Genomic DNA, 16,044 nt, shown 5'->3' with positions numbered 1-16,044 from the left:
TGTTGTACTCTGGAACTCAGTGGTATGTTCAAGATAACATCCACATCCGGGCGAACAAAGTGCTCCTCCAAGATATCTTTCTTCCATGACCTAGTCACCGGCTCAATTAGTTCAGAAACCAATTGTGGAGGGCTAGCCGAAATAGCACATAGAGGTCTTAACTTAAAATCCCGTGGAAGCCAATTATCTTGCCAAATATGGGTAGTGGAACCCGACCCGATTCTCTTGATGATCCCGAGTGCTAACACATCTCGCCCCTCTAGAAGTGAGCGCCAAACCTGAGACGGTCGGGTACCCAAGGTGGCATCCAAAATATCAGACTGTGGATAGTAACGTGCCTTCAAAACGTGAGCACTGAGAGAGGATGGATCTTGTAACAAGCGCCAAACTTGCCGAGCAAGTAACGCTAGATTGAAGAGCTCAACATCTCGAAACCCCATACCTCCCATGAACTTTGGCTTGCACATCGTCTTCCACGATACCCATGCTGGTTTCCTCTGACCTTGCTTACTGCCCCACCAGAATTTCCGAAGGAGACCATTGATATGTTCGCATAAACCCCGAGATAATTTGAAACACGCCATAGAGTAGGTTGGTATGGATTGAGCAACTGTCTTAATCAAGACTTCTTTTCCCCCCGCCGACAGGCATTTCTCCATCCATCCCTGTATTTCCATATTCTATCCTTCAAGTACCTGAAGCAGCCCTCCTTAGCCTTACCTACATCGGTAGGCAGGCCCAAATACCTCTCGTTCAAAGATTCATTCTGAACTCCAAGAACATTTTTGATATCAACACGTGCTGCCTCCGGAACACCCTTGCTGAAAAATATCGATGATTTATCTGTGTTAATGCGTTGGCCAGATGCCGCACAATATATGTCAAGAAGGTCCTTCACCTTGGATGCACTGCCAGTTGACGCTTCAAAGAATAAAAGGCTATCATCGGCAAAAAGAAGATGATTGACAGCCGGTGCCGATGTAGCTACCGACAGGCCTCGAACACCCAGGCCTTCTGATTTCAGCAAACAAGACAAGCCCTCCGCAGCCAACAGGAAAAGGTAAGGGGAGCTGGGGTCCCCTTGCCGTAACCCCCTTGAGGGTCTGAAATCCTCCAATATGCCGCCATTAAATAGGACAGAAAAAGAAACTGAAGTTACACACCTCATAATCGTAGCAGTAAAGTGCGAACTAAAGCCCATCTTGAGCATAACCGCCTCCAGATATGGCCATTCGATTCTGTCATAAGCTTTCATCATGTCTAGCTTGAGCGCACAATATCGATTCCCCTTAGCTCTCCTTGTTTTCATGTAATGTAGACACTCGTATGCTGTGATAAAGTTGTCTGTTATAAGGCGTCCAGGAACAAAAGCCGATTGCTCTTGAGAAATAACCTCTGGGAGTATAATCTTCAACCTGTTTGCTAAGACCTTCGATGCGATCTTGTAGATCACATTGCAAAGACTTATAGGTCGAAACTGTCCTAACAGTTTTGGACTTGCTATTTTTGGAATCATAACGATGAACGTGCGGTTGATTTCCTCCGGTGAGTCATCTCCATTGAGCACCCTAGTGATCATGCCCGTTACCTCATCACCACAAACCTCCCAGTGCCGCTGAAAAAAGTGAGCCGGAAAACCATCCGGTCCAGGAGCCTTGGTGGGAAACATCTGAAAGAGCGCAATTTTAATCTCTTCCTTAGTGTAAGGAGCATCGAGACCAGCATTCATGCCTGCATCCACTTTGGTCGGTATGTGTGACAGAACCTCTTCCATACCTATAGTTCCCTCTGTAGCATACAAATTGGCATAAAAGGCACTAGCCATATCTGCTAGTTCAGCCGTGTCAGTGCACATTGATCCATCTTGGCGCTGCAATTGCGTGATGTTATTTTTTGCTCTCCTAGCACTGGCTTTTTTCTAAAAATACTTGGTGTTGCTGTCTCCCGCTGAAAGCCACCGAATACGCGATTTCTGTCGCATCATGATCTCCTCACGATAAGATACTTCAACTATGCGATCCTGGATCCTTTTCTCCTCCTCGCTTGGACCAACACGAAGAGGATCAGCACGCAACACAGCTAACTCCTGCCTGAGTTTCCGCAACTCTTGTCGCACAGAGCCGAATGTAGTCTTCCCCCAATGTTTCAGAGATGATGCAACATTGGTTAGCTTAGCTGCAAGCTCAGCTACCGTAGTAGCAGGATGATCGGCCCGCCAAGATTGTACAACTGTATCTCTGAACGAGTCTTCAGTCTCCCACATACACTCATAACGAAACGGTCTCTTTAGTGCAACTCTCAAGTTACTAGCTTCCAGCTCATTTAGCAGAAGAATTGGACAATGATCTGATTTTGCCGCCGTGAGATGTTCCACTGAAGCAAAAGGAAATATAGCCGACCATGACGGAGTTGCAAGGGCGCGGTCTAGTCGGACCCGACAATATTCTCCTGTGACCACTCTTTTTTCAAAAGTCCAATCCAGGCCTTTGTAACCAAGATCTGCAAGCTCGCACACATCGACAGCTTCTCTGAATCCCGCTATCTGTGCGCTGTCCCTCTCATTTGGTCCCATCTGCTCCTCTGGACGGAGAATTTCGTTAAAATCACCCATGCAGACCCACGGCAGCGAGTTTTCTCCTCGCAAAAACTTCATGGTGTCCTAGGTTTTGTATCTGAGACTCCTGTTTGCAGCTCCATAGAAGCAAGACAAACGCCACGGTTCTTTGCCCAGTTCTGTAATTATCGAGTCAATGTGATATTGGGAAAAACTTTTTATTTCCAAGGCAACATTATTCTTCCAGTACAAGCACAAACCTCCACTACGACCACTACTAGCTACTCCAAATCTACCACTAAAACCTAGACTACCCGCCAGACCTTCCACCCTATACTTCGCAAGTTGAGTTTCAACTATGCAAAGCACATCCGGCGCACAAGCCTCCACTAAATCGCGGAGCTCACGAACCGTCGCGGGGTCGCCAATCCCCCGGCAGTTCCAACATAAAGTCCTCATTTGGCGCGGCGGTCCCCCAACTCGGAGGCCGCCTTAGTGCTCAGCTCCATCTCATCAACTCCCTGCTCACCCCCCTGCTTCCTCCTCTTCACTACCGGTGCCTTCTCTGGGGTCGATGCCGAAGCTGCAGTGGCATCGCGAGTTACTCCATCTGGTCCATTTTCCAGCTGCAAGACTGTTCCCGCAACCCTCCCAGCAAGGTTTGGTATAGATTGCCCACGGATATTCACAGTCCCATCCGAAGAGACCAGCCTCTTACGAGCATTGGTATTGTCTGTTGGGTTCTGTTCAGAAGCAGCATACTCCATCTCTTCCCTTTCAGTATGATCCTTTGTCCTTCTCCTTCCTCCCATCGATCCCCCTCCAGTGTGTCTTCCTCCCCGAGCTCCTCTGCCCCCCTGATCTTCCACCCCTAGCACTTCCCTCCATACCTCCCCTCCCTCCTGCAGCAAAGGCCGGCTGGCCTGGGTTCCACAATAACCATTCACCCCACTCGCAGGTGCGTGGATCATGCACACCATCACCACACTCTTCAACTGTATGGCTCATCAGACCGCAGAAGTAGCAAAAATCTGGTAGCCTATCATAAAACACTGGGTATTTCTTCCTTTCTTTCAGAGTGATCGGGACAAATCTCACCAAGGGGGTATTAACATCCACAAATACTCTAACTCGCAAGATACCAGCCGGGTTTATTTTCCCCTCATTCACAAGCACCGTGAACGGTGGTTCTCCCACCTTTGCAGCCACCCGTTCTGCAAGTTCTTTCTTTGCTGTAAGCCCATCAGGCAGCCCTTTTATCCTTGCCCACACCGGCAATTTATTCAGCTTATACTCTGCCACGTCAGTAAAGCCATCATACTCTTGAAGGATCATTGGAGCGTTGCGGAAGATCCATGGCCCTCCTTCCATCAACCTCTTCCAATCTCCAAGGCAGTGACATTGAACCAGGAACAAGTTCGGGCCCTTCATGTTAATTGTCACACCCTGTGCAGACGCCCATGCGTTCCTCATCTGCCTGAGCAGCGCGACATGGCTGAAGGGTTTGGTGGTGTGTACCCTAAAGAGACTCAGCCAGCGCACTCCTTCAATCAAGTCTTCTACCTCGCCCGACATGTCCAGATCCTCCTCCTCCTCCCCATGCAGATGCATACCTGCAAATTTGTCTTCCAGATCTGGTTCAGGGCCATAGGCCCACTCCTCATCTTCATCCTGCCCGACTGCCGCGCCAACATCTGCTCCCGGCTCCTCCGGCGCCCTAACATCTCCAACTCCATCCGTCACCCGGCTACCCTCCCCTGTCTCCATCTTCTTCCTTGCATCGACTACTTCCTTCCCTGTGCTCACTCTACCTCCCGTCCCCAACGCTAGAGGCGTCGGTCCCTCCATGCAGCTTGGCTTGCAAAACCTCTCGACTGGTAGGACTTCAAGTCGCCGAACGGATCCGGCAGACTTGAAGGATTAACGTGGACTCCGCCGTCGCCGCCGGAGGTCAGGTTGGAACCCTAGATCGCCCTAGGGGAAAAGAACTCCGAAGGAGGCTTCAGTTGGGTTGTGTCTGGTGAGAGCCCACGGGGCGAGAACGATTGAAGTATGGCCCATAGATTTTCTTTTCTGTTCAACAATCACACGCACGTACCACAAAAAGATGGGCTGGATGTTAGCCCCACCAGGGAGGAGTGGATACGATATCTTTAGGCCCAACATTAGCATCTCAACGTCGCTCCCGAATAGTTCGCCACCGAGCGACTCTGCTTAAAAATCCTATCCCATCGGTCCCGTGTTACGCTAGCGCAAGAAAAAACCCTAGCAATCTGCGATCTGGGATCGATCGATGTCCTCGCCGGCGGCGAACTGCTAGCGCCCTCCCGCGCCCGTCACGGCTTCCTCCGCCACCTGCTCCCGCGACATGTTTCCCCTGGCGTCCATGGCGGCGGATTTGGTTGAGTTAATCGGCTGGCGGGTGCTGGCCGCCGGAGACCTGCTCGACTACATCCGCTTTCGTGCAGTGTGCGCACACTCCTGGTCAAGCACCATCCACCCGCGTGGCCATGGCATCACCGACTCGCGCTTTCATCCGCGTCGGTGGATGATGCTGCCGGACGGCCACAGGCTCCATCTTGAAGACGGTAGGAAACGTTTCCTCAACCTTGACACCGGAAAGTTCGTGCGTCCTCGAGTTCCTCTTCTGGACGACCACTGCCTCCTCTGCTCGGTCGAAGGCCTCCTCCTCATGCAGCGGCAACATGGCGACCAAGACGAAGACCCTATATGCCTCCTTCACCCCTTCACGGGAGACACCGCAAAGTTCCCGCCAGTCACGTATCGCACGATGGTGCGCTTGTTTGGGTCAGCGTACCACTTGAATTCTCACAACGGATCTGCTTACTTGTTGCCAGGCAGGGTGACCGCCTCCTTGACTGTTAACGCTGAAGGGGTCGTTATGATCACGGTCGTGCTTCTAGATGTTTCACGCGCGCTCTTTGCCACCACCAAGGACAAGCAATGGAGATTATCGGCCTGGAGCTTCTCCCCAAACGGGAGCACCATATCATCACAAGGAAAAATTTACATGGTACAACCCAAGCCCACGTCTAGCGTCGAACTGCAGATTTTACAAATCGACCCACCTCGGCCCGAGAAGATTTATGGATCCAGTTCGTCTTCGTTTCCGGCACCAAAGGTGATTGCCATATGCCCCACGGGCATGCTCAACGCCCTTTTTGAATTAGTAGAATGCGACTCGGACGTACTACTTGTGGATTCCAGCGATTACGTCTTATCCAAGCGCATGGCAGTCTACAAAATAGCAGACCTTATCCAAGGAAGAGTTACTCCTCTAACAAGCATCGGGGACAAGGCTCTCTTGGTTGGTGTCAGAAGGAGTGGGAGTCTTATCGGAAGGAATCTGAGTGTGAGTTTGAAGGCAATGCCAACCATTGCAGGTGACATGATTGTATGCCATGATCCCATACATGAAAAATATCTTGGACAATATCACATTGGTAGCGGCACTTGGTCGCTAAGAGATATGATATGCGACATATATAGTGCTTCTGGGTGGTGTACTTGTAGTCTCATCGACCATATCTATGGAGCCTGTCATTGTTTTATTGGCTGATGAGCTAGGTCTTCACTCCTAATTTACTTAGAGTGATGAACTGTCGAACTTAATTACTACCTATGTATCCGTATGAGGACTAGAAAACCAAGGGTAATGCTACTTGTTTTGCGTAGATTTGCTTTCTTTTCATGTGAAGACACTTGATTATTGTTACATCATTTCACAATTATGCGTCTAGTCTTCCTATACATGCAAAGGTGTTGTTAAGAATGTACTGATCTTTATTATTATATTACATCTTGCAATGGTGCATGAAGGAAAGCAGCAATCGAAAATGCTCTTCTGAGCACGAGCACAGATGCTCGTTATATTTGTGCTGTTTGCTCTTGACAAAATTCGTTCTCAGCCGGGTATTTCTATTTGTATATCATAGTTTTAAATAGCCGGCTATAGCGAAGGTATTTCTATTTGTATATCATAGTTTTAAATAGCCGCTATAGCTCTGCTTTGGCCGGCTATAGCCTTTTCAGCAGGGTGCCGCTAACTGGTCGCCTTTACAAATAGCCCGTTATAGCCTGCTATAGCTCGCTATAGCTCATTTAGAGGCTCGCCGCTATTTTTCGTAGCCCGCTATTTAAAACATTGTTGTATATTCTTTCGTATTCACTGCATAAAAGTGGGTCGTTGGCCGACAGCCTGTGCACGTTTATTGCCCATCGGCCCATTATATACCTTACCATCTACTCCCTCCGTTCCTAAATATAAATCTATAAATCTTTGTAGACATTTCACTATGGACAACATACGGATATATATAGATGCATTTTAGAGTGTAGATTCACTCATTTTGCTCCGTATATGGTCCATAGTGGAATTTCTCCAAAGACTTATATTTAGGAACGGAGGGAGTGGATGTCCGCTAACGTTCCATGCCGTTTGCTCTCCCGTTCTAACGGTCAAATTTATTATGGGAAACAAACTTACTCTTTCAGATAACTTTTAGGGCTTATTCGGTTTGGAGGAAATCAAAACATAGAAATTAGGAGTAGTATAGAAATTTGATAGGATGGCATTTGCCATCCTAAGAAATTGACTTGCCCCGCGTTCCTATGCATAGAATGAACTTTGAGTGGATGTGTAGTTTTCTTCAAAAACACAGAAAATGAGTAGTATTCCTACGAAATTCATGTACGCATTTCCTACAAACCGAATGCATACATAGGAAATTTTCCTCCAGAATCCTTGTTCCTATGTTTTTCCTACGAAAATCCTCCAAACCGGATGAGGCCTTAAGGATTTTCCCCAAATCAAAATAATAACCTTGAAGTTCTGGTCTTATACTGAAAGTCCTTTTCTATCTATGAACACCAGGTGACAACTTCCAGTAGACCTATCCGATAGAATTCGCGAAGCTATTAGCCTGCAAGCTCTCATTCAGGTATTGTATTCTCAACTTAGAGTATTTTCTTACTGAAGTTTGGTGCCTAACTGCCAAACATCTTTTGTCAATGGTAAGAATGTAGTTGTTGACAACTTGACATAAATTTCATGCTTTCTACAAGAAGAGTCGTATCAATATTAACAGAGAAGTAGACGTTGTTGATGACCCACAAGTATAGGGGATCTATCATAGTCCTTTCGATAAGTAAGAGTGTCGAACCCAACGAGGAGCGGAAGGAAATGATAAACGGTTTTCAGCAAGGTATTCTCTGCAAGTACTGAAATAAGTGGTAACAGATAGTTTTGTGATAAGATAATTTGTAACGAGCAATAAGTAACAAAAGTAAATAAAGTGCAGCAAGGTGGCCCAATCCTTTTTGTAGCAAAGGACAAGCATGGACAAACTCTTATATAAGGAAAAGCGCTCTCGAGGACACATGGGAATATCGTCAAGCTAGTTTTCATCACGTTCATATGATTCGTGTTTGATACTTTGATAATTTGACATGTAGGTGGACCGGTGCTTCGGTGCTGTTCTTACTTGAACAAGCATCCCACTTATGATTAACCTCTATTGCAAGCATCCGCAACTACAACAAAAGTATTAAGGTAAACCTAACCATAGCATGAAACATATGGATCCAAATCAGCCTCTTACGAAGCAACGCATAAACTAGGGTTTAAGCTTCTGTCACTCTAGCAACCCATCATCTACTTATTACTTTCCAATGCCTTCCTCTAGGCCCAAATAATGGTGAAGTGTTATGTAGTCGACGTTCACATAACACCACTAGAGGCTAGACAACATACATCTCATCAAAATATCGAACGAATACCAAATTCACATGACTACTAATAGCAAGACTTCCCCCTTGTCCTCAGCAACAAACGTAACTACTCACAAAGCATATTCATATTCATAATCAGAGGGGTAATAATATGCATAAAGGATCTGAACATATGATCTTCCACCAATTGAACCAACTAGCATCAACTACAAGGAGTAATTAACACTACTAGCAACCTACTAGCATCAATCCCAGACTTGGAGACAAGAATTGGATACACGAGATGAACTAGAGTTTTGAGATGAGATGGTGCTGATGAAGATGTTGATGGAGATTGCCCTCTCCCGATGAGAGGAGCGTTGGTGATGACGATGGCGATGATTTCCCCCTCCAGGAGGGAAGTTCCCCCGGCAGAACAGCTCTGCCGGAGCTCTAGATTGGATCCGCCAAGGTTCCGCCTCGTGGCGGCGGAGTTTCGTCCCGAAAGGTTGCTTCTTTTTTTTCTCGACGAAAGACTTCATATAGAAGAAGATGGTCATCGGAGAGCCACCAGGGGGCCCACGAGGTAGGGGGCGCGCCCTAGGGGGGCCACCCTCGTGGAAAGGGTGTGGGCCCCCTGGTCTTCATCTTTGGCGAGGATTTTTCATTATTTATTATAAGGTATTCCGTGAAGTTTCAGGGCTTTTGGAGTTGTGCAGAATATGTCTCTAATATTACTCCTTTTCCAGCCCAGAATTCTAGCTGCCGGCATTCTCCCTCCTTATGTAAACCTTGTAAAATAAGAGAGAATAGCCATAAGTATTGTGACATAATGTGAAATAATAGCCCATAATGCAATAAATATCGATATAAAAGCATGATGCAAAATGGACGTATCAACTCCCCCAAGCTTTGACCTTGCTTGTCCTCAAGCGAAAGCCGATAACAATAAATATGTCCCCATGTTTAGAGGTAGAGGCGTCAATAAAGATAAAATACGGACATGATGGCATCATGATTATTCTCATAACAGCAACATATATCGATATTGTCATATGATTACTTATGTTCAAGTGATGATCTACTCACAATGCAAAAGTATGAATCAAAAATCTTATTGAGAACCAACAAACTATAACCTCAGTCATTGAAGTAATTGCAATTTATCATAACATCAGAAAGAGTCTATGTCAGAGCTAAAAAGCAAGTCCACATACTCAACTATCATCTAGTCCTTCATAATTGCTAACACTCGCGCAATAATTGTGGTTATGGAGTTTTAATCGGACACAGAGAAAGATAGGGGCTTATAGTTTCGCCCCATAACCTTTTACCTCAAGGGTAAAGTCAACAATAATAACTCATGCCCCCCTACATCCAATTAGATATATATATATATTATATATATATATATATCAGGTTCTTTCCAACATGCTGGGCTTGCCAAAGGATAAAATGAAAAAGGAAAGGTGGAGATCACCATGACACTTGCATAAGGTAGAAGATAATAATAAAAGATAGGCCCTTTGCAGAGGGAAGCAGAGATTGCCATGCGCTTTTATGGTTGGATGCACAAATCTTAATGCGAAAGAACGTCACTTTATATTGCCCCTTGTGATATGAACCTTTATTATGCAGTCTGTCGCTTTTATTACTTCCACATCACAAGATCGTATAAAGCTTATTTCTCCCACACCAATCAATCATACATATTTAGAGAGAAATTTTTATTACTTTGCATCGATGACAACTTACTTGAAGGATCTTATTCAATCCATAGGTAGATATGATGGACTCTTATGGCAAGACTGGTTTAAGGGTATTTGGAAGCACAAGTAGTATCTCTACTTGGTGCAATGAATTTGGCTAGCATGAGGAGGAAAGGCAAACTCAACATGTTGGATGATCCATGACAACATACTTTATCTCAGATATAAGAAAACATAACCCATTATGTTGTCTTCCTTGTCCAACATCAACTCTTTAGCATGTCATATTTTGATGAGTGCTCACAATCATAAAAGATGTCAATAATAGTATATTTATATATGAAACCTCTCTTTCCTTATTACTTCCTATTAATTGCAACGGTGACCAAAGCTATGTCTGCCAACTCCCAACAACTTTTAATCATCACACTCTTTCTATGTGAAGTCATTACTATCAATAAGATCAATATGAACTTTTTATTCTTTTTATTCTTTTTCCCTTTTCTTTTCTTTTATTTGGGATCATGGCAAAAATAAACAAGCCCTTGACTCAATCACTAATCTTTATTATATAGCTCAAGGACTCGATTACATAGAAGGATAATAAAGCAAAACTCATGACTAGATCATATTAAGAATTTTTATTCTACTAGATCAAAATATTACCAAAAGGATCGAACTAAGAAAAACGGTAAAGATAAAAGTGATGGTGATTGTGATACGATACCGGGGAACCTCCCTGATACGTCCATTTTGCATCATGCTTTTATATCGATATTTATTGCATTATGGGTTGTTATTTCACTTTATGTCAGAATACTTATGGCTATTCTCTCTTGTTTTACAAGGTTTACATGAAGAGGGAGAATGTTAGCAGCTGGAATTCTGGGATGGAAAGGAGCAAATATTAGAGACCTATTCTGCGCAACTCAAAAAGTCCTGAAACTCCACGGAACATCTTAAAATAAATAAAGAAAAATCCTTGCCAAAGATGAAGGCCAGGGGGCCCACACCCTGCTCACGAGGGTGGGGGGCGACCCCCCCCCCCAGGGCGCGCCCCCCTACCTCGTGGCCCCCCTAGTTTCTCCGACGTCCATCTTCTCCTATATGAAGTCTTTCGATGAGAAAAAAAGAAGAAGGAACCTTTCGGGACGAGACTCCGCCGCCACGAGGCGGAACCTTGGCGGATCCAATCAAGAGCTCCGATAGAGCTGTTCTGCCGGTGATACTTCCCTCTGGGAGGGGGAAATCATCACCATCGTCATCACCAATGATCCTCTCATCGGGAGAGGGCAATCTCCATCAACATCTTCACCAGCACCATCTCATCTCCAAACCCTAGTTCATCTCTTGTATCCAATTCTTGTCTCAAGGTCCGGGATTGGTGCTAGTAGGTTGCTAGTAGTGTTGATTACTCCTTGTAGTTGATGCTAGTTGGTTTATTTGGTGGAAGATCATATGTTCAGATCCTATATGCATATTATTACCCCTCTGATTATGAACATGAATATGCTTTGTGAGTAATTACGTTTGCTCCTGAGGACAAGGGAGAAGTCTTGCTATTAGTAGTCATGTGAATTTGGTATTCGTTTGATATTTTGATAAGATGTTTGTCGTCTAGCCTCTAGTGGTGTTATGTGAATGTCGACTACATAACACTTCACCATTATTGGGGCCTAGAGGAAGCCATAGGGAAGTAATAAGTAGATGATGGGTTGCTAGAGTGACAGAAGCTTAAACCCTTGTTTATGCGTTGCTTCGTAAGGGGCTGATTTGGATCCACATGTTTCATGCTATGGTTAGGTTTACCTTAATACTTTTGTTGTAGTTGCGGATGCTTGCAATAGAGGTTAATCATAAGTGGGATGCTTGTTCAAGTAAGAACAGCACCCAAGCACCGGTCCACCCACACATCAAATTATCAAAGTATCGAACGCGAATCATATGAACGTGATGAAAACTAGCTTGACGATATTCCCATGTGTCCTCGGGAGCGCTTTTCCTATTATAAGAGTTTGTTCCGGCTTGTCCTTTGCTACAAAAAGGATTGGGCCACCTTGCTGCACTTTATTTACTTTTGTTACTTGTTGCTCGTTATAATTTATTTTATAACAAAACTATCTGTTACCACTTATTTCAGTACTTGCAGAGAAAACCTTGCTGAAAACCGCTTATCATTTCCTTCTGCTCCTTGTTGGGTTTGACACTCTTACTTATCGAAAGGACTAGATAGATCCCCTATACTTGTGGGTCATCAAGACTCTTTTCTGGCGCCGGTGCCGGGAAGTGTAGCGCCTTTGGTAGGTGGAATTTGGTAAGAAAAAATTTATATAGTGTGCTGAAATTTACTGTCACTTGTTACTATGGAAAGTAATTCTCTGAGGGGCTTGTTCGGGGTATCTTCACCCCGTCAAGTAGAGCAAAGAGTTGCTCCTCAACCTATTGAACCTATTGAAAGTGAAACTCCTTTTGAATTTCCTTCGGGTATGATGGAAAGACTACTAGCTAACCCTTTTACAGGAGATGGAACAAAGCATCCTGATGAGCACTTAATATATGTGGATGAAGTTTGTGGATTATTTAAGCTTGCAGGTATACCCGATGATGTTGCTAAGAAGAAGGTCTTCCCTTTTCTTTGAAGGGAGACGCATTGATATGGTATAGGCTATGTGATGATATGAGATCATGGGACTATAAAAGATTGAAGTTGGAATTTCATCAAAAGTATTACCCTATGCATCTTGTTCACCGTGACCGCAATTATATATATAATTTCTAGGCTCGGGAAGGAGAAATCATCGCTCAAGCTTGGGGGAGACTTAAATCAATGTTATATTCATGCCCCAATCATGAGCTGTCAAGAGAAATGATTATTCAAAATTTATATGCTCGGCTTTCTGAAAATAATCGCACCATGCTCGATACTTCTTGTGCTGGCTCTTTTATGATGAAGACTATTGAATTCAGATGAAATTTATTGGATAGAATTAAACGCAACTCCGAAGATTGGGACCTCGACGAATGTAAGGAGTCAGGTATGACACCAAAGTTTGATTGTGTTAAATCTGTTATGGACACCGATATTTTCCGTAAGTTTAGCACTAAATATGGCCTTGACTCTGAGATAGTAGCTTCTTTCTGTGAATCTTTTGCTACTTATGTTGATCTCCCTAAGGAGAAGTGGTTTAAATATCATCCTGAAGTAAAAGTAGCTGCACCTATTAAAGTTGAAGAAAAGACTGTCACTTATAATGATCATATTGTTCCTACTTCTTATGTTGAGAAACCACCTTTCCCTGTTATAGTAAAGGATCATGCTAAAGCTTCAACTGTTGTTGAACTTATACACCTCCTGAGCAAGTTAAAGTAGAACCTAATATTGCTATTGTTAAAGATCTCTTATCTGATAATATTGATGGGCATGTTATTCAGTTCGAAGGTGAAACTGCTAGAATTGCTAAACCTTGTGTTAAAGATAAACATAGACCTGTGGTAGGCGTGCCTGTTATTTCTGTTAAAATAGGAGATCATTGTTATCATGGCTTATGTGATATGGGTGCGAGTGCTAGTGTTATACCACATACTTTATACGAAGAAATTAAATATGAAATTGACCTGCTGAGTTAGAAGGTATTGATGTCACAATTAAACTTGCCAATAGAGATACTATTTCACCAATTGGAATTGTTAGAGATGTTGAAGTCTTGTGTGGGAAAACTAAATATCCTGCTGATTTTCTTGTTCTTACTTCTCCGCAAGATAGCTTTTGTCCTATTATATTTGGTAGACCCTTCTTGAACACTGTTAATGCTAGGATAGATTGCGAAAAGAATGTTGTTACTATTGGTTTGGATGATATGGTTCATGAGTTTAATTTTTCTAAATTTAGTAAACAACATTGTGAGGAAGAATTGCCTAGTAAGGATGAAATTATTGGTCTTGCTTCTATTGCCTTACCTCCTAGTGATCCTTTAGAACACTATTTACTAGACCATGAAAATGATATGTTCATGAATGAAAGAAGGGAAATAGATGAAGTATTCTTTAAACAGGAACCTATTCTGCAACACAATTTTCCTGTTAAACTTTAGGAGATCCTCCTCCACCCAAGGGTGATCCCGTGTTTGAGCTTAAACCGTTGCCTGATAATCTTAAATATGCTTATCTTGATGAAAAGAAGATATATCCTGTTATTATTAGTGCTAACCTTTCAGAGCATGAAGAAGAAAGATTATTGACAACTCTGAAGAAGCATCATGCTGCTATTGGATATACTCTTGATGATCTTAAGGGTATTAGTCCCACTCTATGTCAACATAAAATAAATTTGGAAGCAGATGCCAAACCAGTTCGTGATCCTCAGTGACGTCTGAATCATAAAATGAAAGAAGTGGTAAGAAAAGAAATACTTAAGCTTCTTGAGGCAGGTATAATCTATCCCATTGCTGATAGTGAGTGGGTAAGTCCTGTCCATTGTGTCCCTAAGAAGGGAGGTATTATTGTTGTTCCTAATGATAAAGATGAATTGATTCCACAAAGAATTATCACAGGTTATAGGATGGTAATTGATTTCCGCAAATTAAATAAAGCTACTAAGAAAGATCATTACCCCTTACCTTTTATTGATCAAATGCTAGAAAGATTATGCAAACATACACACTATTGCTTTCTAGATGGTTATTCTGGTTTCTCTCAAATACCTGTGTCGGCCAGAGATCAATCTAAGACTACTTTTACATGCCCTTTTGGTACTTTTGCTTATAGACGTATGCCTTTTGGTTTATGTAATGCACCTGCTACCTTTCAAAGATGCATGATGGCTATATTCTCTGACTTTTGTGAAAAAATTTGTGAGGTTTTCATGGACGACTTTTCCGTCCATGGTTCTTCTTTTGATGATTGCTTGAGCAATCTTGATCGAGTTTTGCAGAGATGTGAAGAAACTAATCTTGTCTAGAATTGGGAAAAGTGCCACTTTATGGTTAATGAAGGTATTGCCTTGGGGCACAAAGTTTCTGAAAGAGATATTGAAGTTGATAAAGCCAAGGTTGATGCTATTGAAAAGATGCCATGTCCCAAGGACATCAAAGGTATAAGAAGTTTCCTTGGTCACGCTGGATTTTATAGGAGGTTCATTAAGGACTTCTCAAAAATTTCTCGGCCTCTGACTAATTTATTGCAAAAAGATATACCATTTGTCTTTGATGATGATTGTGTAGAAGCATTTGAAACACTTAAGAAAGCATTAGTCTCTGTACCTGTTGTTCAGCCACCTGATTGGAATTTACCCTTTGAAATTATGTGTGATGCTAGTGATTATGCTGTAGGTGCTATTCTAGGGCAAAGAGTTGATAAGAAATTAAATGTTATTCATTATGCTAGTAAGACTCTAGACAGTGCTCAAAGAAATTACGCTACTACTGAAAAAGAACTTTTAGCAGTTGTATTTGCTTGTGATAAGTTCACACCTTATATTGTTGATTCTAAAGTAACTATTCACATTGATCATGCTGCTATTAAATACCTTATGGAAAATAAAGATGCTAAACCTAGACTTATTAGATGGGTTCTCTTGCTACAAGAATTTGATTTGCATATTGTTGATAGAAAGGGAGCTGAGAACCCCATTGCAGACAACTTGTCTAGGTTAGAGAATGTTCTTGATGACCCACTACCTATTAATGATAAATTTCCTGATGAACAATTAAATGTTATAAGTACTTCTCGTAGTACTCCATGGTATGCTGATTATGCTAATTATGTTGTTGCTAAGTTTATACCACCTAGCTTCACATACCAGCAAAAGAAAAAGTTTTTCTATGATTTGAGACATTACATTTGGGATGACCCACATCTTTATAAAGAAGGAGTAGATGGTGTTATTAGACGTTGTGTACCTGAGCATGAACAGGAACAGATCCTACGCAAGTGTCATTCCGAGACTTATGGAGGACACCACGCTGGAGATAGAACTGCACATAAGGTATTGCAATCTGGTTTTTATTGGCCTACTCTCTTCAAGGATGCCCGTAAGTTTGTCTTCTCTTCAAG

General features: G+C 43.1%; 2 protein-coding genes across 2 annotated transcripts; one reads left to right on the top strand and one right to left on the bottom strand.

Moving 5' to 3' along the window:
* Positions 1–1,918: 1,918 nt before the first annotated feature.
* On the bottom strand, positions 1,919–2,653 carry LOC147987918 (uncharacterized). The gene has a single exon (XM_087542548.1). It carries the CDS (start codon positions 2,651–2,653, stop codon positions 1,919–1,921), a length of 735 nt encoding a protein of 244 aa, XP_087398674.1.
* A 2,204-nt stretch (positions 2,654–4,857) lies between these two features.
* LOC147987917 (uncharacterized) lies at positions 4,858–6,339 on the top strand. The gene has a single exon (XM_087540475.1). The coding sequence runs from the start codon at positions 4,923–4,925 to the stop codon at positions 6,132–6,134; it is 1,212 nt and encodes a 403-aa protein (XP_087396601.1). The 5' UTR covers positions 4,858–4,922; the 3' UTR covers positions 6,135–6,339.
* The last annotated feature ends 9,705 nt before the right edge of the window (positions 6,340–16,044 follow it).

The sequence above is a fragment of the Triticum urartu genome, chromosome 2A (assembly GCF_056163025.1).
Source record: "Triticum urartu cultivar PI428250 chromosome 2A, HENAU_Tu73, whole genome shotgun sequence".
In the NCBI taxonomy this organism is placed as follows: Eukaryota; Viridiplantae; Streptophyta; class Magnoliopsida; order Poales; family Poaceae; genus Triticum; species Triticum urartu.
This window is presented reverse-complemented; position numbering and strand designations above follow the sequence as displayed.

Coding starts and splice junctions, on each gene's coding strand:
- LOC147987918 (XM_087542548.1), bottom strand. CDS start 2,653: ATGAAGTTTTTGCGAGGAGAAAACTCGCTGCCGTGGGTCTGCATGGGT.
- LOC147987917 (XM_087540475.1), top strand. CDS start 4,923: ATGTTTCCCCTGGCGTCCATGGCGGCGGATTTGGTTGAGTTAATCGGC.